Raw genomic sequence first — 24,401 nt, 5'->3', positions numbered from 1 at the left:
TGTGTACTTTTCTCATATATAGTACCACACACTGGGAAACATAGTCTTGTAGGCCAAATATAGCCTATAATGGGTTTTGTTTGACTCACACAGAATTTTTTTTGATTTGAAATAGAGGTCTTCCCTGGTGGTCCAGTGACTAAGATTCTGCACTTCCAATGCAGGGGGCCTGGATTTGATACCTGGTCAGGGCAACCCACTCCAGTACTCTTGCCTGGAAAATCCCATGGACGGGAGGAGCCTGGTAGGCTGCAGTCCATGGGGTTGCTACGAGTCGGACATGACTGAGAGACTTCACTTTCCCTTTTTACTTTCATGCATTGGAGAAGGAAATGGCAACTCACTCCAGTGTTCTTGCCTGCAGAATCCCAGGGACAGGGGAGCCTGGTGGGCTGCCGTCTATGGGGTCGCACAGAGTTGGACACAACTGAAGCAACTTAGCAGCAGCAGCAGCAGCAGGGGAACTAGATCCCACATGCTGCAAGTAAAACCCAGTGCAGTGTGTATGCCCAGAAGTGGGCACTGGGAAGATCCAGAGGAATCGGGTGGAGAGGGAGGTGGGAGGGGGGATCGGGATGGGGAATACGTGTAAATCTATGGCTGATTCATATCAATGTATGACAAAACCCACTGGAAAAAATAAATAAATAAATAAATAAAGGAGAAATGGGGAAAAAAAAAAAAAAAACCCAGTGCAGCCAGATAAATAAATAATATAAATATTAAAAATAAAAGAAAACTGGAAATAGTCGTCAACATTTTAAATTGGGATAGTTCATGAAAATCTTAAAAACCTGGAGATAAGTCATCACTGGGTGCCTACTTCTGCCTGAAAACAATTGACTGTTGCTGAGCAATGGGCTGCCCCCTGCAGCTGGGGTGAGCGCTCCTCTTCCTAGCCCCCCGTCTTCCCAGATGTCTTCCCTTAGTTCACCCCACCATTTATGTTACCTGCATGGCCCAGATAAGCATTCACTTTTTTTTGTTTTTAACCTTTATACATATTGTTCTGTAACTCTCTTTTATTTTTATTTTTATGTAACTCTCTTTTTTCACTTAAAAACATCCCAGGGGCATCCTGCATTGCAAATACATACTGATATATCTTATTCTTTTTTTTTAAATTATGTATTTATTTTTGGCTGAGCTGGGTCTTCTTGCTGTGCTCGGGCTTTTCTCTAGCTGCACTCTTTTGTTGCGGTGTGTGGGCTTCTCATTGTGGTGGCTTCTCTTGTTGTGGTTCCCAGGCTCAAGAGTACGGGCTCAGCAGTTGTGAAACATGGGCTTAGCTGCTCCATGGCACGTGGCATCTTCCTGGACCAGGGATCGAACCCCTATCCCCTGCATTGGTAGGTGGATTCTAATTCACTGAGCTACCAGGGAAGTCTGATCTTACTGTTTTTACTAGGTACAATCCATTCTCATTGTCCATGGATTCCGTACTTGAAAATTTACCTATTCTCAAAAATTATTTGTAATTCCAACGTCAATGATCATTGCACTTCTAGGGTCATTTGCAGACATGTGCAGAACTGCAAAAAATTTGAATCATTTGACGAGAGTGTTCCAGCTGAGGTTGAACAAGGCCATGTTCTGCCTCCAGCTTCAGCTGTCATATTGCAAACGAATATCCTTTGTGTGTTTCATTTAATGCCACTTTTTTTGTTGTTGTATTTTGTGGTTTTTGTTGTTGATTTCCCTTCACCAGATCCCCAGGGTGGGAAGCCTGACATCGGGCTCAGAACCTTCACGACAGTGGGAGAACTTCTTTGGTATTATTGTTCCCCAGTTTTGTGGGTCACCCACCTGGCAGGTATGGGGTTTGATTTGATTGTGATTGCACCCCTCCTACCGTCTCATTGGGGCTTCTTCTTTGTCTTTGGACGTGGGGTATCTTTTTTTGGTGGGTTCCAGCGTCCTCCTGTCAGTGGTTGTTGAGCAGCTAGTTGTGATTTTGGTGCTCTTGCAGGAAGAGATGAGTGCATGTCCTTCTACTCTGCCATTTTGAGACAGTCTCCTGATTTCACTTTTTAAATGGCTCCCAAATGTAGTGTTGACGTGCTGTGTACTGTTTCTGGGATCCAGAAGGCTGGAATGTGTCTTATGGAGAAAATATGTGTGTTAGGTAAGCTTCCTTCAGGCATGAGTCACAGTGTTCTTGGTTGTGAGTTCCATGCTAATGAATCAACAATACCTTACACCTAGAACAAGGAAGAGAAACTTAGCTGACCTGTATATGAGGCTGCTCCAAAAAGTGCTAAAGTAACATTTATAGTGTGTGATAAAGTTATAGAAAAGATGGACTAAATGTATAGATTCATGAGATGACAAGCAGTAAAATAGCACAGTGACAGCACTGTTGTGAGGTTTGAAAGATAAAGAAATTTATAGTCACATTGACTCAGGAAAATGTTAAATCTTTTCAGCAAGTGCTGGCTGGCTCAAATATTTCAAAAGTCAGTAAGGGCATGAAAAATATTAAATTTTCAGGCAAGGCTGGCTGTGCAGATCAAGAGGCTATGGTAAAAATTTTTTTTAAACCTGCTAAGTGTTATACAGAAAAAGGGTTATATGGAAGAGTAAGTTTACAATGCTGATGAAATAAACTTGTTTTATAAGGATGTTGGCAAATGAACCCACACAACACAAATGGCCTCCAAAGTCTTGCCTTTAAATCATTGAAAGACCATGTGTTCAATTATTTGTTAGAAATATATATTAAATAAGGTGACTTTAAATAGAAACACACACAAAACAAGGTTATATGTTGATGCATACACACATGCTAAGTCCCTTCAATCATGTCTGACTCTTCGTGACCCTGTGGACCATAACCCACCAGGCTTCTTTGTCCATAGGATTCTCCAGGCAAAAATACTGGATGGGTTTCCATGCCCTCCTCCAGGGAATCTTTCTGACCCAGGGAATTGAACCTGCGTCTCTTACGTCTCCTGCATTGGCAGATAGGTTCTTTACCATTAGTGCCGCCTCGAAGGCCATATATAATTGATGGGTTGATGAAAATGTGGTTAGATGCCCCAAGGAACCTAACCTATTTCTGGTAAGAACAATGGTCCTGTATTTGCTAATTCAGCTTTTCAGTGGCTTTATAGAACATGATGATGTTGTTAAGAAACAAAATTCAAGTGAGTAAATTTAAAAATCAAACTGGCTTTATTCAACAATGAATGAATCAAGTGGCATTCCATCTAGACACCAGAAAGGAGCTCCAGAGAGCTGCAGGAAGAGCAAGGTTGTTATAGACAAAAGGGGCAGTGACCAGGAAAAAAGTGGATGACCTCTAGGGGATCCGAGGTGTCTACTAGGCAGGTTACCACACTACTGTTGACCAGGAATTTCCAAGAATTCATCAAATTCTTAAGACTGACTGGTTAAGGGCTTCCTTGGTGGCTCAGATAGCAAATGATCTGCCTGCAATGCAGGAGACACAGGTTCACTCCCTGGTCCAGGAAGACCCCCACATGCCTCGGAGCAGCTGAGCCCACGTGCTGCAACCACTGAGTCCGGAGTGCCCTAGAGTCCATGGTCCACAGCAAGAGAAGCCGGAGCACCACAACCAGAGAGTAGCCCTTCATAACACAACGAGAGAGTAGCCCCTGCTTGCCACAACCTAGAGGAAAGCCCGTGCAGCAACAAAGACCAAGCGCAGACAAATAAATAAATAAAATATTTAAAAAAAAAAAGACTGACTGGTTAAGGTGACACACCTGCAGGAGATTGAAATTGCAATTAGGTTGGGTACTAAGTTTTGGCTTGGTGACATGGGCTTAGAAAAAGTAACTTCATTTTGAGTCTATGCTCTTTTTTTATTTAATCATTAATTATTAGTATTACATATCTGAGGATTCAGAATTTTTAAAAACTTTTTATTTCATTTTGGAGTATAGCCAATTGACAATGTTGTGATAGTTTCAGGTGCATAGCAGAGTGGCTTAGTCATGCATCTATGTGGATCCATTCTCCCCTAAAGACTATAAAGAAAGCTGAGCGCTGAAGAGTTGATGCTTTTGAACTGTGGTATTGCAGAAGACTCTTGAGAGTCCCTTGGATGGCAAGGAGATCCAACCAGTCCATCCTAAAGGAAATCAGTCCTGAATATTCATTGGAAGGACTAATGCTGAAGCTGAAACTCCAATACTCTGGCCACCTGATGTGAAGAGCTGACTCATTGGAAAAGACCCTGATGCTGGGAAAGATTGAAGGCAGGAGGAGAAGGGGACGACATGGCATGACTGACTCAATGGACATGAGTTTGAGTAGGCTCTGGGAGTTGGTGATGGACAGAGAAGCCTGGGTGACATGGTCTTGCATGAGTCTTTTTTTTTTAATTGGAGGCTAATTACTTTATAATATTGTAGTGGTGTTTGCCATACATTCACATGAATCAGCCATGGGTATACATGTGTTCCCCATCCTGCACCCCCCCACCTCCCTCCCCATCCCATCCCTCAGGATCATCCCAGTGCACCAGCCCTGAGCACCCTGTCTCATGTATCGAACCTGGACTGGCGATCTGTTTCACATATGAAAACATACATGTTTCAATGCCATTCTTTCAAATCATCGTACCCTGGCCTTCTCCCAGAGTCTAAAAGACTGTTCTTTACATCTGTGTCTCTTTTGCTGTCTCACATATAGGGTCATCATTACCATCTTTCTAAATTCCATATATATTGCATGGGTCTTCAGGAAGCTCTAGGTTGAGCACTGTCAATGGCTTCCTGATGTCACCCAAAGCCTAGGTTCTTTCTGTTTTTATGCTCTGCCCTCTAAGGCTGCCTCCTACTCTTGCCATGTCATGGCTGCAACAGTTGCAGACACCACATCAGCCAGGAAAAATCCATGGAAACAACGGGACCATCTCTTCAGAGTATGGAAACTGTTCCCAGGAGCCCTCATGCAGATTATCTTTCTCATCTCACAGGTCAGAACTGTGTCACTGTTCACCATTTAAACCAGTCACTGGGAAGGAAAACAGGATCAGAAAGATTGGCTTAAAGTGAAATGAAGTGAAAGTCGTTCAATTGTGTCTGACTCTTTTCAACTCCATGCACTATAGCCTGCCAGACTCCTCTGTCCATGGAATTCTCCAGGCAAGAATACTGGAGTGGGTAGCCATTCTCTTCTCCAGGGGATCTTCTCAACTCAGGGATCAAACCTGGATCTCCTGCATTGCAGGCAGATTCTTTACTGTCTGAGCCACCAGGGAAGCTCCCAAAAGAAAGTGAAAGTGTTAGTCACTCAGTCTGACTCTGTGACCCCATGGACTGTAGACCGCCATATTTCTCTGTTCATGGGATTCTCTAGCCAAGAATACTGGATGATTGGCTTAGAGTCTTGGAACAGGCCTTCCAATCCTGACCCAGGGGCCTTACACTTACAGTCTTCTGCCTGGAATGCTCTTCCCTGAGGTATCAGCAAGGCATATAGTCACTTGTCTTCTCCCAGTCTTTCTCTATTTCTCATCTTATCAGCAAGCCTTTTTGTGACCATCTTGTTCACAATTATACCTCCAGCACTCTCCATGTGTTTTCTCTGCTTTAGTTTATTCTTACCTACCATGTGCCAATACAGAAGATGCAAGAGACCTGGGCTCAATCTCTGAGTACAGAAGATCCCCTGGAGAAGGGAATGGCAACCCACTCCAGTATTATTGCCTGCGGAATCCCATAGACAGAGGAGCCTGGTGGGCTACAGTCCATGGCATTGCAAAGAGTTGGATATGACTGAGCAAATAAACACACACACACATCATGTGCTTTACTTATTGTTTAAAATTTTTTATAATTTTTAAAAATTCATTGTTCATCTCTTTCAACCAGAATGTTAGCTCAATGAGGGTAGGGATTTTGTGATTTTATCCATTGCTCAGTCATTGGCACATCCTTCAGTGTTGCTGTTCAGTCCCTCAGTCATATCCAACTCGTTGCAACCCCATGGACTGCAGCATACCAGGCTTACCTGTCCTTCACCATCTCCTGGAGTCTTCCCAAGTTCAAGTCCATTGAGTCTGGCACATATAAATAAAAATAAATATTTGCTGAATGAGAGCAGTCTATCTGAATGAATTCCACCTGAATCCATCTCTCAATTAATGCTAAATTCAGGGGAGGGCAAGAGGGGAGTTGTTTAATGACCACCCCCAAACTCCTGCAATAGTGACATACCAGAAGAACAACCACAGGACCTCCCCAGTTTCACCCGCCAATCTCTGCCCTGCCGAGCACTGCCATGTAGATTCGGGTTGCAGCTGTTCCATGGATGGCGGCACGACACAGCTCCTGATGCTGACCATGCTGCCCCAACATCCCTCCCAAACTGGTCTTGGGTAGGACTTCCCAGGTAGTACAATGGTTAAGAATCCACTTGCCCATGCAGGGGACACAGGTTCGATCCCTGGTCTGGGAAGATTCCACATGCCTTGGAACAATTAAGCCTGTGCGCCACAACCACGGAGCCCAGTGCTACAACTACTGAAGCCCACACACCCTAGAGCCCATGCTCCACCACAGTGAGAAGCCCATGCACCGTAACTGGAGAATAGCTGGCCCCTGCTCACCACAACTAGGAAAGTCTGCACAGCAATGAAGCCCCAGAGCAATCAAAAATAAATAAATTAAATTAAAAACAAGAACCTTTAAAAAGAAACTGATCTCAGGCGGCCTGAGCATGCAGCAGCATGATGATTCAGGTTTCCAGCCAGAGACTGAAGTCAGGCCGAGGCAGCTAGAGTACTGAATCCTAGCCACTAGACCATCAGGGAGCAGTGGTCAGTGACAAGGCCCTGTCCGGCCTGCTGTGTAGCAGTGAATTTCCACCTCGAGACTGAAATGAGTGAAACAAGTCGAGTGTTTACTAAAAGGAAAAAGAGTAGGTGTGTATAGGCACATAAATGGACTCAGAGAGTCATGCCCTCGTGGTAGTTTGAATCACTTATATGGAGCAATTCTTCTGGGTTTCCTTTGGCCAATCGTCTTGCTTTGCCTGGTTCTGAGTCTGTATTTGGTACATCGCAGTATCCCCGCTGTGTGCACCTGCATCTCTTAGCCAAGATGGATTCTAGCAAAGAGAGACAAGTACTATGGGGTGGTGCCCCCCTCTTTTGACCTTCAAGGAGCCTTTCTGCACACGTGTAGTCGGGAAGATACCCTTAAGAATGAGGAATACGTGGTCTTTTATCTTGTATCTGGGCAGGACTCAGCTCCTCTCTCGCTCCTACTATTTTGGGGCATCTGTCCGCAGAGGAGAAATTCCAGCTACTCAACCTGGGGCTCATCTCTCTCCTGCCTCAAAAGGACCACACCGCATGGGTGCCAAGCTTAGCTGGGAGCCTCTGCTCCTGGCCATGCTGCAAGCTTCGCTGATGGATGGCTTTGGGACCTGGCTCCCCAGCTCCTCTCATCCCTGGGTCTGGCCCTTGCCCTCAGTGGCTACAGAAGCAACACTGATCACATGTCCATCACCTGTGCTTATGGTCCCTTCGCCTACTCTGCTCCAGCGCCTTCCACCCCCATCTGATCAACCTCCGAAGGCCTGGCCATGTCGCAACCTGCTTCCACTTCAGGACCTCAGCCCCTCTCTCCTTATTCCATCTCTCCTTGCCCCTTATGGTAACCAGATCTGCCCTTTCTCCTCACCACTGCCTCTTTCGCTTCCTTGCTTATTGTTCCCTTTCAGCCTCCTACTCAGTCTAGACCCTGTGGTAGGCTTTTTAATCATGTTCTTGCTGGTGCCCTGGAATTCCTGTTTTTCGACTTTCTCATCCACCCACATCCGGGGGTTCCTGTCATGTACTTGCACAGCTCCAGGTCTGGCAGAAGTGGCCGCCACACTGCCTAGCTAGAGGGGCTTGTCCTCCCACCCCATTTCCATCTGTCACTCTTTTTCCTCCTGGAGTCCTGGGTTCTGCCATGTGACTGGCCTGCAGAGCGGGAAGGAGATGGGGAGACAAGGGAGGAACATAAACATCAGGGCCTCAGTGTTCTGGGCTGCCCGCCTGGGTGGGTGGGTGAGGGGGTGTCTTCTGTCTTCTTCCTCCTTGAGGCCTGTACAATTCCCTTCTGTGTGTATTAAGTCATTTTAGTCATGTCAATCTTTGTGACCCTATGGACTGTAGCCCACCAGGCTCCTCTCTCCATGGGATTCTCCAGGCAAAAATACTGGGGTGAGTTGTTATGCCCTCCTCCACGGTATCGTCTCAACCCAGGGATCGAATCCACGTCTCATGTCTCCTGCATTGGCAAGCAGGTTCTTTACTTTCCCTTAAATTTGTATAAAAACTTTCATGTCATTAGGGAAATTGCTTAATTTCACAAATGTTTTGAGTCAACTTATTACTAGACATGCTTGCCCTCCAGGAACTCCTTAGAAGTTCATTGGAGTTTTAAGACCTCAATAAGACGCTGGAGTGAAAAACAAAAAAAAATACAGAAAGACTACAATGTGTGGACTCCACCCTATTTTATTGAAAATTTAGAAATGTACACAAATATATTTCTTTATGCTTTCTGGGCATCCCTGGAGGCTCAGATGGTAAAGAATCTGCCTGCAATGCAGGAGACCGGAATTCAATCCCTGGGTCAGAAAGATCCCCTGAAGAAGGGAATGGCTACCCATTCCAGTATTCTTGCCTGGAGAATTCCTCGTGAATATATTTCTTAATGTTTTCTAAGCACAAGAAGGAATTCTAGCTTTCCTTGTTGATTCATAGTTAAAGAACTGTTAGGTCTTGTCCTAGCCTTTTTAAATAAACTCAGCTGGACCTTGAAAATAAACTGGTTCCAGAATGAATCCAGACTGTAACTTATTAACTCATGCTTTGAATATGAGTGATGGTTAAAGATAATTTTTATTGGAATATAATTGCTTTTCTCTGCTGCACAACAAAGTGAATCAGCTATATGCACATGTATCTCTCACCCCCACCACCCCAGCCCTCTGGGTCATCACAGAGCACCAGGCTGAGCTCCCTGAGCTATACAGCTCTCCACCAGCTCTCTGTTTTACACACGGTAGTGTATATGTCTCAATAAAGATAATTTTTGAAGAGGACATAATCATGACTCTCACACAGATTAAAAATGAACACATGTCAAGGATTTTAATTTAGCTCATTAATTAACCAGGGAACCAGTAAGATGTTACAACTAATTCACAAGAGAATTCAAAGAACACACACGAACACACAGGTAGAAAGGGAATGCTAAAATTAATTTATAAATAGATGCAAATGTATATCTATCCACAGGGCAATCAACAGTTGCTTTCTACCAAACATGACTAATTTGAATTTCTATGAACAAGAATAATTTGTATTAACAAAGGTTTTCTACAACTTACAGAACTGTAAAATAGATCAAAGGCAATAAAAAGCAGAGATAATATGGAAGACTGCCTTAGATAAGGCAGCCAGTAATTTTTTTTTTTTTTTTTTTTTGTTCATTTCAGACTTTCACTTTTTCCTAACAGTGACCATGGGAGGAGAAGACCAAAAAATCTAAGTAAATAAAAATTTAAAATGTGTACATCACGGCATATATATTTGTTGAAACCCTTTGATATGTGTACTTAAGATCTGTGCATTTCATCATGTATATAAATTTTATCTCAGTTAAAAATATTTTTAATCTTAGAAAGTTCTAAACTCACAAAACTTGTGACCATTAAAAACATGATTAATAAAATTAAAAGCTGATTAATACGCTGAGACTCAAGGAGAGGGAGCTGCAAGGATTGAGAACTAAAAATGAAGCCCTAGGAGCTGGTAAAAGACTCCTTCTGCTGAGGGAGTGGAAATCACCTAACAGGCCTGAGTCTGAAGGACTGGCCCGCAGGGTCACCTTGGTGGGAATGCGCAGGAGCATCAAACAGTGACACCTTGTGGTAGTGATGAGAAACTGCAGGAACAGCCGCTGTCCAGGGTTTGGAGGTCTGGGCTTCTCTCCCACCCGTGTCAGTGTCCACAGGACTTCTTTGTGGGTTGTGTAAACCCCAGGGCTCTGGGCAGTCCAGGAGAAGGGCGAGCTTCAACTAGGAGGTAATTGGCTAATTTAGTGGTTAGAGGCTTGTGTTCAGTCGCTAAATCGTGTCTGACTTTGTGACCCCATCGACTGCAGCGTGCCAGCTTTCCTGTCCTTCACCATCTCCCAGAGTTTGCTCAGATTCATGTCCATTGAGTCAGTGATGCCATCCAGCCATCTCATCCTCTGTCGTCCCCTTCTCATCCTGCCTTCAATCTTTCCCAGCATCAGGGGCTTTTCCAATGAGTCGGCTCTTCGCATCAAGTGGCCAAAATATTAGAGTTTTGAGGCTAGAGTTAGTTTTAGCTTCATTTGCTTTGGAAAATGTTTAAAGACATCCAGATTGTCCACATTCATATGCATAGAAAAAAAGAATGAAAGGAAATCCACTAAAATGGTAACAGTTTATATTTGGGTTGAGATTATACACATTTTTTATTATCTTTTTAAAGGTTTCTGTATGTTCCAAAATTTCAACAATAAGTATATATCAGTTCGCTGTTTTGTTCTGACAGAAATATTTGTTTTTCTCATAAATGGTGTACATGGCATACTACTGTGATTTTTAAATTTTTAGTTATTTTTATTTTTGAAGACAATTTTTTAGAACAGTTTTTCGTCTGGCTTGTTCTTGTCTTTTCTTTTTTGCAGTGTTGTGCAGCTTGTGGGGTCATCGTTTCCCAACCAGAGATTGAACCCAAGACCTCGGAAGTGAAAGCCCAGAGTCCTAACCACTGGACTGCCAGGGAATTCCTTTGAAGAGCTTTAAGTTCATAGTAAAATTAAAAGGAAGGTGCAATGGATGGACCTAGAAATTGTCATACAGAGTGAAGTCAGACAGACAGTTAGAAACAAGTGCCATATAGTATGGCTCACACGTGGAATCTAGAAAAATGGTTCAGATGAATTCATTTGCGAAGCAGAAAGAGAGTCACAGGTGTGGACACAAACCTTACAGTTACCAAGGGGGGTGGGATGAAGCGGGAGATGGGATTGGCATGTATCCACTGCTGTGTATAAAACAAATAACTAACGAGAACCTGCCGTACAGCCCTGGGAAGTCTCCTCGGTGCTCTCTGGTGACCTAAATCGTAAGGAAATCCAAAAAAGACCGGATATATGTATATGCATAACTGATTCACCTCGTTGTACTGCAGAAACTAATAGTGTCGTAAAGCAAATATGTTTAGTTTCATAAGAAACTACCCAACTATCTTCCAGAGTAACTGTACTATTTTGCTCCACATCCTCATCAACACTCTTTTATTTTTTAAATCTTTTGGCCATGTGGCCTGTGGGATCTTAGTTCCCTGCCCAGGGATTGAACCTGTACCCTGCGCATTAGCGGCGGAGTCTTAACCACTGGACCACCAGAGAAGTCCCAGTACGTCTATTTTAATACAAAAAGTTTTAAGAGGAAAATACACAAAATTCCTCAACATTATTATTATTGAAAAAACAAATAAATGCACACACATGGTAAAGTGTCATATATTTTAGGAATCTATGAAATTAAAAGTAAAAAAGTCTCCCTCCTGTTTTCTAGTACCTCTTGATAGACTTTAGCACCGTTCACACTTCCTTGTGTATGCAACAAGCAAAATGTTTTAGGTATCTCTCAGCATATATAGTAAATGTTTCTTTACATTTTTTTTTTTTTTTTTTCACAAAATGTATCATACTATGTGCACAGCCTCTTACCCCACCTGGAGATCTTTCTGCATTAGCATATAGAGATCAACCTCATTTTTAAAAAGGCAACAGCATTCCAAGGAAAGATACTCCAAACACTATTTATCTAGGCCTCTGTCTGTGTGTGCCCTGCTAAGTCACTTCAGTCATATCTGACTCTTTGCAACCCCATGGACTGTAGCCCATCAGGCTCCTCTATCTATGGACTTCTCCAGGCAAGAATACTGGAGTGGGTTACCATGCCTTCCTCCAGGGGAGGCCTCTATCTATAAACATTTAAATTATTTCATTCTTTTGCTATAAATACTTCAGTAATAAACATTCTTACACCTATCTTGACGTATTTTTACTATTATATTTATATGATGTACTCCTAGCAATAGAATTGCTGGCTCTCCTTCTAAAAATGACTGCACCAATTTGTACTACCATCAACAGTAGGAGGGTGAATTATCTTCCTCATTGTCAACATACTGTGTATTATCACACTTCAAATTTTTTTGCTGAGACTTCCCTGGAGAGCCAGTGGTTAAGACTGTGTTTCCAATGCAGGGGACACAAGTCTGATCTCTGGTTGGATGACTAGGATGCTGCAAGATATGGCAAAAAAAAACCAAACAAGTTCTTATCACAAGAAAAAAAAATTGTTTAAATTGCCAAAGGTTGAAAGCAGGAGGAGAAAGGGATGATGCAGAGAATGAGATGGTTGGATGACATCACTGACTCAATGGACATGAGTTTGAGCAAGCTCCGGGAGATGGTGAAGGACAGGGTAACCAGGTCTGCTGCAGTCCATGGGGTCAAAAAGAGTCGGACACAACTGAGCAACTGAACAACAACAAATAATAGGAGAAAAAATGGCATCTATCTTTTTTATTTGCATTTTTTAAATTATTATAAAATTTTATAGTTACAATCTATAATTTTATAATAATTATATTTATTACAAATGTTTTTAAAGTGGGGTTGAGTGCTCACTCCCCACCCCACTGCCCCTGTCTCTCTCCGTGAGCTGCTTATTCTTATCCTTATCTTTTATCTGTTTTCCTATTGAGTTCTTGGTCCTTTTCATACGCATCTGCATAAATTCATAGTACATCAGAAATTAACCCTTGGTTTGTTACAAATACCTCCCCCATTTTGTCATTTCTTTCTGAATTCATTTATGGACTATTATGGTTTGCAGGTGTTTTTGTGTTTTCAAATTTATATTTCTTCCTGATTTCTGAGTGCCTTAGTTTTAAAATTTACAAAAATTCAAGTTGCTTGCGTATGTGTGTGTGTATGTGTAAAGCATATCAAACACAATAGTAAAAGCCCATTATCAGAAAGTTTATGGCACCAAACCATTCCTTTCGGAAGTCTCTACCTCCCAGGCCATGTGACTCAGTAAATAACATAGTCAGTGGCTTCAGTAATTTTGTAAAGGAGTATCTCAGGGGTAAGGACTCCGCTGGTGGCTCAGATGGTAAAGAACCTGCCTGAAACGCAGGGGAAATGGGTTCAATCCCTGGGTGGGGAAGATTCCCTGGAGAAGGGAACTGCTACCCACTCCAGTATTCTTGCCAGGAGAATTCCCAAGGACAGAGGAGCCTGGCGGGCTACAGTCTGTGGGGTTGTAAAAGAGTCGGACACTACTTATAACTATGACCAACAACAAATCTTAGGGTCAGCCAGGCTCTGACAAGCCAGTCAGGCTCTGACATTTCTTTCGCCTGCCAAGTGTCTTGGAAACTTTTACTAAATATCTCCAAAAAAATTTTTTTTTCTTTTTTCAATGGTCAACTATTCTGGTGATAATTTTCTTCTTATGAACTAAGCAGGCTAGGGATACACTAGTGTGTGTAGTGTGTGGGGTGTCTGGTGTGTTTCCCTGTGCATGAAAGTGTATGTATTTAATTTTTTTCCTTTTTTTCATCCTATTTTGGTAACTACTCTTTACCTGTAAAAGCTTGGGACACACTGAGGATTCCAGAGCCAGATCTCCTCTAAAACACCCCTCAAGCCACCTCCAGCACCACCCGTGCCTCTGTGTCTGGGCAAGCATCACCCACACCCAGGCTGCCTCCCGAGTCATTCAGTCCAGCCCAGAGCACCCTTGTGTCTTCCCAGAAATGTCCTTGAATAGAGCAGTTCAGCACAGGGCATGGGAACTGGCCAGAGGCTGTAAATCCATTTTTCTCTTTGGCACAAAGGGGCTAGAGAAGCCCAGGCAGGCACAGGACAGCTGAAAAAGAGAAAAGCCAACATTCCCGGAGGGGCAACTCAAGGTCCAAAGCAAAGAGCCTCCTTCTGCCACACTAAATGCAAACCATTCATTAAAAAAAAAAAAAAAAAAAAAAAAAAAAACAGGGAAAGATACTGGTCTTGGAGGATAAAAAAAAATTTCACTCTAAAAAAATTTTTTTTAATCCTGCTCTAGCTCTTTTTACATGAGTATGTGTTAAGTGATACTTAATTTCACAATTTTTCAGTGACACTTCCTTGAACTGAATTTCACCCTCTGTCTATAAAATAAATGTTACCCTGATTCCATTTGCTAGTTTCTCTTCCTGTCTGGGCGTTCCTACAATGATCCCCTCTTTCGGCCTTTCCTTCTCTTTAGGCCAGTCTTGCAGCATCCTACAACACTGTCCCTTTAAATTATCTTTTCCTGGGACTTCCTTGGTGATCCAGGAGTTAGGACTTCACTTTCCAATGCAGGGAGTATGGGTTCGATCCCTGGTCAGGGACCTTATATCCCTCATGCTTTGAGGCCAAAAAATTTTAAAACAGAAGCAATACTGTAACAAATTCAATAAAGATTCTAAAAATGGTTCACATCAAAAAATGTTTAAATTATCTTTTCCCAGTCACACTTGGCAGGATTCTGTGGCATAACTAGCAGAAAGGTGACATACCTTTTGCATAATCTGAGCAGTCTCCCTTCGTACTCTGTCATCAAGGAAGTAGGTTGGAGTAAGCAATGCTGGGAGTCTCGAGTAGGAGGAGTTACTTCCTGGACCCTCAAGGCCCACAGGCCCCTCTGCCTCAATGCCTAGACCTCACCTGCTCAGGTGTCATTGGCTCTGATTGTCACTAGGTGTTATAGAAAGCAGGATCTGCCCATCCCCATCTCTATCACCTCCATCTACTTGAGATGAGCTGGGTGCTCTCCAAAGGCTTTAGGCTGAGCATTGCTTGGGGTGAGTTTCCTTCTTGCTCAACATCTAAAGACAAGTAGTGACATGTGTAGTTTCTGCCTGTCCTAGAGGCCTTCAATCTCCAGATTGGATAATTCACCTTTGTGGGGTGTATTAGTAAGGAAATCTAGAGCCAATCACCTCTCCCCTGGTAGATATCTGGAGTGGTCATATGATTTATTTATTTATTATTATTACTTTTTAGTTTGGCTGTGCCAGGTCTTAGTTGTGGCATTCAGGATCTTTAGTTGTGGCATGTGAACTCTTAGTTGCAGCTTGTGAGATATCTAGTTCCCTAACCAGGGTTTGAACCTGGGCCCCCTGCACTAGGAGAGCAGACTTTTAGCCACTGGACCACGAGGGAAGTCCCAGCCATGTGATTCAGACTCAAACAACCAAGTACTCTTTTCCTGGTCTTGGAACCTTGAGTGGAAGACAGGCAAACAGATATGGCTAGAGCATCACCAGAGCTCACGGGATGGGCAGCCTGGGTTGTTTTTGCTAAGAGATTGTTGCTGTGGTTTGGGGGACTTGACTCCCTTTTCTTGGTTTCCTGACTATTTTCAAGCCTGATACTTCAGTTCCCATTTACTCTGTAAGTTCCCTTACAGTCTTTCAATAAGTCCCTTTTAAGTTAGCCAGAGTCATCCTTTGAAGCTTCTAACCAAGAGCACTCACTGTAGAACTGAGCCTCTGTCATCCCTGTGGTTTGGAGGATGGAGAAAAGGAATCACTGGGAGAAGCAACCCTGCTCACTATTCTGGACTTGTTCTGGGCTTGCTCACTGTCCAGGGCACTGGCGTGGGTACCAGGACCATTATGCCCCAAATTGGACTTAAGTGTGACTTGCTCTCTATCTAAATGTAGGGTAAGTTGACACTGGCCAGGACCAACTTCTCAGAGAATCAGGCATGGCACAGAGATGGCTAGGTCCTAGATTCTCCTGTGACAAGACGGTGCCAGTTTCTTGACCTCATGGGTTGTCTTGGGAGAGAAGTAGAGGGAAATGAATCCTTAGGCTCCTGGGAAGTTTCAGCTGTATCCCACCTCCCCAAACCCCTGCCCCAGCCAAACAAATATCTTCCCTTTTGTGTAAATTTCCATTCCTCGTGGAGGTGAAAAAGTGGAGATACAGGCTTTGTGAGTACAATATCAAGTGCAGAATTATCATCCTCAGTCATTTTGGAGATCTTGCTTTTTTAAGAGTTCTGACCACTGCAGAGGTGGCGGCTGGGAATCATGCCTGCAGGTACTTAGTGCAGATTTCTCAGGCCAGCCTGGAGTGGCGCTGTTTGCATGAGGTCACTTTGGACTAATAACTTAAGATGCTACCCTACCAGGGACAGAGCATTTAATAACTGAACCTCTCTCTGCATCTTTATACTTAAAGAGGTTAATTAGTGAAAAATGGGTGAAATTCAAATAATCTTTGGAGTGGTGCAGAGAACTTTCCAAGAGTGACATAAAACTCAGAAGCTATAAAAAGACAAGAATGATAAACTTGACAGCATAAACATGTCAAATTTCTATAAAAAAAAAAACACAGCAAAAATCAACAGCATAATGAGAAAAACAGCAGAGACTTCTGTGACAAACAAAGGAATCATTTTCTTAGCTAAGAGCTTTTTCCATCCAGGGATCAGAGTCTCTTATCTCTCCTGCATTGAAAGGCAGGTTCTTTAACACTAGATCCACTTGGGAAGCCCAAAGAGCTTTTACAAGTAAATTCAACTTTAAAAATGGGAAGAAGATATGAAAAATCAGTTCATAGAAAATGAGATTAAAATCACCAATAATCATGAAACATTTTTCAAACATTCATGAAATGAAAAGTAAATTTTCATGAAAATGAAATTTAAATAAAAATTAAAACAAATGTGGTCATTTGATTGCACATGCTCCCAATAATTGCCTTGTACAAAAATATACCATTGTTCTATCACAGGCCATTAATTATTGACTAGATGGATTAATACCTCTTTTGTTACCCAAACATTATTGATCAGAGACAATTCAATATTCACTAACATAACAAATCGGTGTTAGTTTCTGCAAAAATCACCTAGTCAATAATGTTAGGAGTGTCTTTCTCTCTGGCCTTGTATTTCCCCCTTGAATTTCCAGGCAGTTACCCACCTGCTGTCATACATTGATAACGACAGGCATTTCTTTAAGAGCACTGTGAAATGAAATATTTCCCGCCATATCAGTGGGCAAGAAGTGTTATAGCTATCTGCGATTCTCTCTCTCCAGATGTGAATTTCTGAGCTATGCCAATAAGCAGCACCACTCCCTACATGAGGAAAGGATGTCATAGTCATCAGTGACTGTGCTGTGCTTAGTCGCTCTGTCGTGTCCAATTCTTGACCCCATGGACTGCAGCCAGCGCTCCAATATCAGCTGGTGAGCCCTAAAGGAAAATGCAGGATGCTGGCCCCAAATAGCTGAGATGCATATGAAAGAAATTACTTCAATATCCCAAATTCTTGCACCTTCCGATACACAGAAAAGCACTAAATTCCTTAACTTGATATCTGGTTTTTCTTACTGAACAATAATCTTTGATGTACAGACTTCCTGCTCCCTTCCTTACAAACTTGTATATAGCCTGACTCCCTCTCCCGCCTCCTGGGAGCTATTTCTTAGGGCTGAGATATTGTCTCCCGGGCTTGGAGTCCTGAACATTCCCAACTGAACAAAACATTCTCTATTTTCAGGTTGCGACTAATTTTTTAGTGGACAGTGCCAGCCACTGAAACCCCACAAGAGAGGCCAATCTGTCACTCTCAGCTCCCCCCCAGTGCCGAGATTGACAATAAGTAAGGCTGGGATAACTATTAATACCAGGGAGACATGGAGCAGGTGTGCTGGGGGCGGAGACTCCGACTAGGGCGGTATGATGAGGCAGGTTCCTTACAGGAGGAAACGGAGGAAAGAATGGGAGGTCCGCGACAGAAGAGGCGGGACAAAGCTCTCCTCCTGACCCAGGAACACCACGTGCGTAAACAAAGTGGTGTCCAGAAGCCAGGTGCGAGCGGGTGGGCAGGCTGTGGGAGGGCCGCCGGGCTGGGCGGGAAGGGACTTCTCCATGCGGCTTCTTTTCCTACTCAGGGGCTGCTTTGGGCTGTCGAAGGGCCTAACAAAATTATCTGCCACACAGTTTACAGCTGAAAGGGAGCCTCCATCCAACTTTCCCTTTTTATAGACCACTATTTGGAGGACACAAAGAAGTGGAGTGATCTGTCCCGGGTCACAGCTCTGGGGCCCTGACTGCCAGTCGGTGGATTTTCCCGCCTCGGTTCCTTCCGCACTGCGCAGGTTATCAAATCCCCAAACTCTGCTCCCTGGCCCGAGGTCGCAGTCGGCTAGTGGGGACTACATCTCCCACAATGCCTTCGGCCCAGCCTCGCTCCCGCCGCCAGGCTGGGTCCGTATTCACCAATGGGAAAGCAGAGTTTCCTGGGACCGTTCTTGGTGGCCAATGAGCGCGGCTGGGGGGCGGGCCTCTCCCGTCCATTGTTCTCGGTGCCCCTCGGGCTTGAGCCGCTGCGACTCCGGAGGGGCCGGACCGTGCCCGGGGGCGCTTTAGCGCGTGGAGCTACCGAGGAAGCGGCATCCGGTCTCTGGAGAGGTGAGCCCGGGGACACAGAGCTGGAGCCGCGCTGGCCCGGGGAGCGGCCCGAGGCCAGGGGATAACGGGCCTGGAGCCAGTACGGGCAGCCCTGCTGGGGGAGGGGCGTCGGGGGCCGTGTCCGTGTCCTGCGGGCCCCCGGCTGTCCGAGTTTAGCCGCCCCGTCGGGCTCTGGGAGCCGACCTGAATGAACTCTTCTCCCTAGCGGCGAGCTCCTTGTACATCCAGCCAGGGGCGCAGGCTTTAGACTGAAAGGCACAGTGGACAACGTCCCGCGCAGCTCATTTTAAAGATGGGGAAACTGAGCTTCAGAGGGGGCGTGTCTGGCCCCAGGTGGGACAACGCTTAAATTGTCTGGGAACGGTTTTCCTGCTCCTCACCCCCAAGTTAAGAATTGTGTTATAACTGTTTCTTCTAGCCATTTGGTGAATACAGTTTGAGAGCTTTAGTGTTTCCACCGGCTTTTCTTTTTTCTTCTTTTTAAAAAGTTTTCCCGGGAGTGTTTCTGAGTCTTTATGCTGTAGTGATGATTTTTAAAAATAACTTCATTGCCTTTTAATCTTTGTTTTAAATAACTGCTCTCAACATTCTTGTAGAATTTCTCTCCAGGTTTTTTTTTTCCTTGTGTATGTGTTCATTTTTAAAAGGAATTGGGGTCATACTGTATCTGTGGTTTTTCCTATCTTGCTGGTTTTGTTTTTATTCATTAGTTTTCATATTATGAGGATTATCTTAAATCACCAATGATTAATAATTATTGTCAGCATAATTTTTAAAATATTTAAAAATACATACATCAGAGCACACAAATCTTAAATTTCATATGTATGCTCTTATGCAACCATTGCCAAATCAAGACATAAAACATGTCCAGCTCCTTTGAGCCCCTTCTCAGTAATATCCCCATATCCCCAACCCTCCACCCCCCCCCCCATAAGTAGCCATTATTACATCATCAGCGTAGTTTTTAGTACATTTTACTATATGGATGTGCCATAATTAGCCATTCTCCTGCTGCTGGATTTTAAGGTATCAATTTTTTTTGCAATTAGAAACAATGTTGTGTGTCCTTGCAAATATTTAGTAAATTTCTCTTTGCAAAGATGGTTATTTTAAAAAATAAATTCCTGAGGGGCCAAGGCTGGATCTAAGAATATGAACATTTTAAAACATCATGTTTTAAAATATAATAATGCAGTTGAGATATTTCCTTCCTTTCACTGAGGCTTAGAGTGCCTTGACATCTGATCCTTTGTAAATTCTTAAGACATTCCTTTCAGATTAGTAGGATGGGTGTTCTTATCTGTTTATTAGGTAGTCCGTGAGGTTATATGACTGAGTTGTATGTTAGGTCAAGGTCACTGACTCTGCAGCAAGTCTGAACTGACTTAGAGCAGGATAGCTCTGTCCTGGGTTCTTGCGAGGGCTTTGAATTTTCTCATACTCATGCTTTGGTCTTTTGGGAAGAAAAGCACTGTATTTTGTGCTCGTGATTCTTCTTCTCTTGCCACAGAGATGCTTTCAGGAATAAGCCATTTTTCCTTTAAGAGGAACAGGAAACTTCTGATTTGCGGATGTAAGAATCACTTGGTGGCCTGACCTGGGCTGTTGTGAGTTAGGAGCTTTTAGGAGCTTTTACTTATTGATCCTAGTTCTCTCTCTCATTCTTAGCCAGACCACTTGTTGAAACTGGAGAAGGGTGCTGTCTTCTCAGGGAGCCTGCCTGGAGAAGACTGAAGGTCAAGATCAAAAGCCTGAGTGATTCCAACTCAAGGACGTGGATGATGGCCTCAGAGGGGCCGAGAGTAACTGCTCCGCAGAGCCCCGTAGTCCGCCTCCCTCGGGAGGAAGACGACCAGGAGGAGGAGGTGGCCACCATGATCCTGGAGGACGACTCCTGGGTACAGGAAGCTGTGCTGCAGGAAGACGGCCCTGAGCCCGAGCCCTTTCCCCAGGGTGCTGGCAAGGGCAGCCCCCACGAGGACGTGGCCGGAGGGCCGCAGGGGGCACTCAGCCGCCTTCGAGAGCTCTGCCGGCGCTGGCTGAGGCCAGAGATGCACACCAAGGAGCAAATGCTGACCGTGCTGCCCCGGGAAATTCAGGCCTGGCTGCAGGAGCATCGGCCCGAGAGTGGCGAGGAGGCAGTGGCTCTGGTGGAGGACTTGACCCAGACCCTTCGGGACAGTGGTGAGATGGAGAGCCTCACTGGGAGAGGGTGGGAGCTCCCCGCCGACCCCAAAATGGAGGGGTGTGGTGTTTGCAGAGGAGGAAAAGGCGGCATCCAGGACTGAGTCCCTGTCAGCCCCTGCCCTCCAGTCGGTCTGCAAGCGATCAGCACGCTGTCACCCCAAATGCCCTGGTTGTTTGCAGTGACAGTTCCAGAATCTCAGCATAAGATATTACTCTTTTAAGTAATAAGAGTAATTTTTAGGGCTTAGAGGACTTTTTTTTTTTTTTCTATTTGGCTATTCTAGGTCTTCATTGCTGCTCAGGCTTTTCTGTAGTTGCAGCGAGCGGGGGCTTCTCTCTCATTGTGGTGCACGGGCTTCTCATTGCGGTGGCTTCTCTTGTTGCAGAGCACGGGCTCTAGGGCACAAGAGCTTTGGTAGTTGTGGCACATGGACTTAGTTGCTCTGTAGCATGTGGAATGTTCCCAGTCAGGGATCAAACCCATATCCTCTGCATGGGCAGGGGGATTCTTTACCACTGAGCCACCAGGGAAGCCCAGGACTACCATTGGAGCTCCATTTACATAGTTAGCACAGTTGTTATTTGCGTTGTAGTTGGAATGGTTGGGAAGCTGATGGAGGTGATGAGGAAGGGACTGAAGACCCTACAGACCACCTCTTGGCACTTTCACCTGGTTGTGCAATACACATCCAGATAGTTTAAGTTCCAGCAATTAGGGAAACCAAATCCTATTTTTTTAAAGTGAGTATTTTTTTATGAAATCATGATAAATGACGAGTAAGCCAGCTAATAACTAGGGACTTAGTCTCTGGTATAAAGTCATCTTGGGCTCTTAAAAGAGTAATTCCAAACTGGAGCTTTTGCAACTTAATATATTTGTCTCTAGTTTTATTATGACATTGTGGGACCCATGCATGCCATTCAACCACCCTGCCTCCTTTCTGGTCTTCAGCTGTAAACTGGGCTGCCTTGATTACCAAATGTTTACTGCAGATCTGCCTGTGCCCCTGGGCTTCCTGGGTGCTCAGTGGTAAAAAATCTGCCTGCCAATGCAGGAGACATGATCCCTGGGTCGGGAAGATCTCCTGAAGAAGGAAGTGGCAACCTGTTCCAGTATTCTTGCCTAGGAAGTCCCATGGACAGAGGAGCCTGGTGGGCTACAGTCTCGGGGGTTGCAAGAGTCAGACATGACTTAGCAACTGAACAACAGCAACCACCTGTATCCCTAGGACTGTTTCCGGACCGTGGGAAACGCGGCGACCTTTGTTCTGCTGAGAGCTGCAGAGGTTCAGAGAGAGGGGTTGGAGGGGAGAGGAGAGGCAAGGTCAGCGAAGGCTTCGTGAATGATGGACCCTTGAGCAGGGGTTGAGCTGGTGGGGGGTTTGGAAAGGTGTGGAGGGAGGGGGAGGTTGTGGCATTCCAGGAGCTGTGCTAAGCAGAGGCCTGGAAGAGTGGACCCGCGTGGGATCATTCGGGTGACCATTTGGGTGACCGACCATAAGGAAGACTGGCGGATTGGAGTGGAAAGTGTGGTTTTAGGAAGTGGTGGGAAGTAGGGTTTGGGGGAAGGGTGGGTGAGGCTTTGGCCTCAGCAGGTTGTAACAAGGGCCCCAGGGGCAGGGAAGGAAGCTGAGCTCAACGACAGGATGCAGGTTTTATCCTGGAGGTGGGTGAGCAGCTGGGAAGCCGCCTGGATGCTGGGTGTGCAGTGATAGGGTGGGGACAGCAAGGGAAGGGGAGGAGATGGGACATGTGAGAACTCGTGGTAACACCAGTCAGCACTGATGGATCCTCTTTATGGGCCAAGCAGTGTGCCTAGCATCGTATATGCAAAACTCACATAGATGTCACCAGCTTGAGAGATTGGCAGGATTATCATCACTGGGGAAGATAAGTGACTCCATTAAGATCATGCCCCCAGTATGAGGCTGAACAAGAATGCCGGCTCAGGGGTCTGAGGGTGTGACTCATGTTCTTAATCATTTCATCACAAATGATATGCAAAGTCCTAGTTCTTGGTAGGGTATTGGAAAGAGGGACTACAGATGAGGACTGTAGGTGACTCATCTGTAGGGTCAGTAGGTGATTAGGGACTTCCATGGTGGTCCATTGTTTGAGTCTCTTTGCTTTAAATGCAGGGGCCACAGGTTCAATCCCTGGTCAGGGAACTAGATCTTACATGCCGTGAGTGAGTGATAGTTGCTCAGTCATGTCTGACTCTTTGAGACCTCATGGACTGGAGCCCACCAGGCTCCTCTGTCCATGGAATTCTCCAGACAAGAATACTGGATTGAGTTGCCATTTCCTTCTCCTACATGCTGTGAGACATGACCAAAAAAAAATTTTTTTAAAGACAAAGGTGACTAATTCAGAGGCATCTAGTCTGGAGGATTCGAAAGACTGGGAAGGGAAGATGGTTTGGGGGCGAAGTTGTAACAATGCCCAGAGACTTGGGAGGTGTGAATAAAGCTGTGCTTTGGAGAAGAGGGTGGTCATGGAGGTTCCACTGTGAGCCCAGGCCTGCACTGAGCACCTTACACCTCCATCACTAATAATCCCGTGAAGTGTGTGGGACCATTTAACAGATGAGGACATGGACATTCAGCAAAGTCCAGCTCTTTGAGAGCTGGTTCGTGGTGGAACCAGGATTCAAACTCTAGTCTGTTTGCTTCCACATGTGTTTGGGGGGATCTCAGGGTTGTTTTTTTTATATTTATTTTTATTTATTCATTTATTTGGCTGCACTGGCTCTTAGAAGTGGCTTGCAGACTCTTACTTGGGGCGCGCGAGATCTAGTTCCCTGACGAGGGACAGAACCTGGGCCCCCTTCACTGGGAAGCCATGGAGTCTTAGCCAGTGGACCACCAGGGAAGTCCCTACCCCAGGTTTTATTTGAAGCAAAGTCCCAGATGGTCTTTGACCCTGAAAAATAACTTTTTAAATTTTACTCTTCCTGCTTAAAAAAAGCAAAAGCCTCTCATCCTTTTTAAAAACCTTGTTTACTTTACTGACAGATGTAACAAGTCTGTGATGAATGTCAGGCTCTTGAGTCAGACGCTAAAGAGAGGCCAGAGGGCTGAAGGGCTGAGGAGAAGCCCCTGGGTTATTGTGAGTTGGAGTCACAGAGCAGGGGGTCACCAGGTGTCTCTGACGCAATGACTGGCCCCCACAGTGACCGCCTTCCCCACCTGGCTTTGTTTCATCTTTCATGGGACGCCCCAGATGGAGAATGTCCAGACTGAGCAGCTTGTCAGTGCTCTAATTTCTGCCTCTGAGGTCATCTTCATTGGTTTTTGTTTCTTCAACATGTGTTCCTGACCTGCCTGGTGATTGCTCAGAGGAACCTCTGCAGTGATCTCCATCCCTTGTCAAGCACGTCCTCAGGATAAGACCACTTGACCTCTAGTCTCTTTGTCCAGCCCGGAACCTTTGGTCACATGTTTTACCCAGCACGTTTTTAAGACCTGGTTAGACCATGTTGTTTAATATTTGACTAGCAGGCACCTCTGGCTGTTCTCAGATCAAATATCTTGCATTTCGGTTGAGACTGGACCTGTGTTAATAGTTTTGGAATTTATTTCCCACAGTTCTGAAGGCTCTTAAGTCCAAGTTCCAAGTGCCATCAGATCTGGTGAGGACCTGCTACCTGACTCACAAACAGATGTT

General features: G+C 44.8%; 1 protein-coding gene across 5 annotated transcripts in view; it reads left to right on the top strand.

Moving 5' to 3' along the window:
• The first annotated feature begins 18,425 nt into the window (after positions 1-18,425).
• ZSCAN2 (zinc finger and SCAN domain containing 2) overlaps positions 18,426-24,401 on the top strand; it is a 23,124-nt gene continuing 17,148 nt past the window's right edge. For 4 of the 5 annotated variants that reach the window (XM_043489542.1, XM_043489541.1, XM_043489543.1 and 1 more), the window contains exons 1-2: positions 18,427-18,545; positions 20,221-20,732. In XM_043489542.1, coding sequence (XP_043345477.1) covers positions 20,327-20,732 — 406 coding nt within the window. In that variant the 5' untranslated portion in view covers positions 18,427-18,545; positions 20,221-20,326. Of the gene's footprint in view, positions 18,546-20,216; positions 20,733-24,401 lie in introns of all 5 variants that reach the window. The other variant, XM_043489539.1, reaches the window with a different exon arrangement.

Source organism: Cervus canadensis, chromosome 17, assembly GCF_019320065.1.
Source record: "Cervus canadensis isolate Bull #8, Minnesota chromosome 17, ASM1932006v1, whole genome shotgun sequence".
Taxonomy (NCBI): Eukaryota; Metazoa; Chordata; class Mammalia; order Artiodactyla; family Cervidae; genus Cervus; species Cervus canadensis.
The sequence above is the reverse complement of the archived record's forward strand: the minus strand, read 5'-3'. Positions and strand labels throughout refer to the sequence as shown.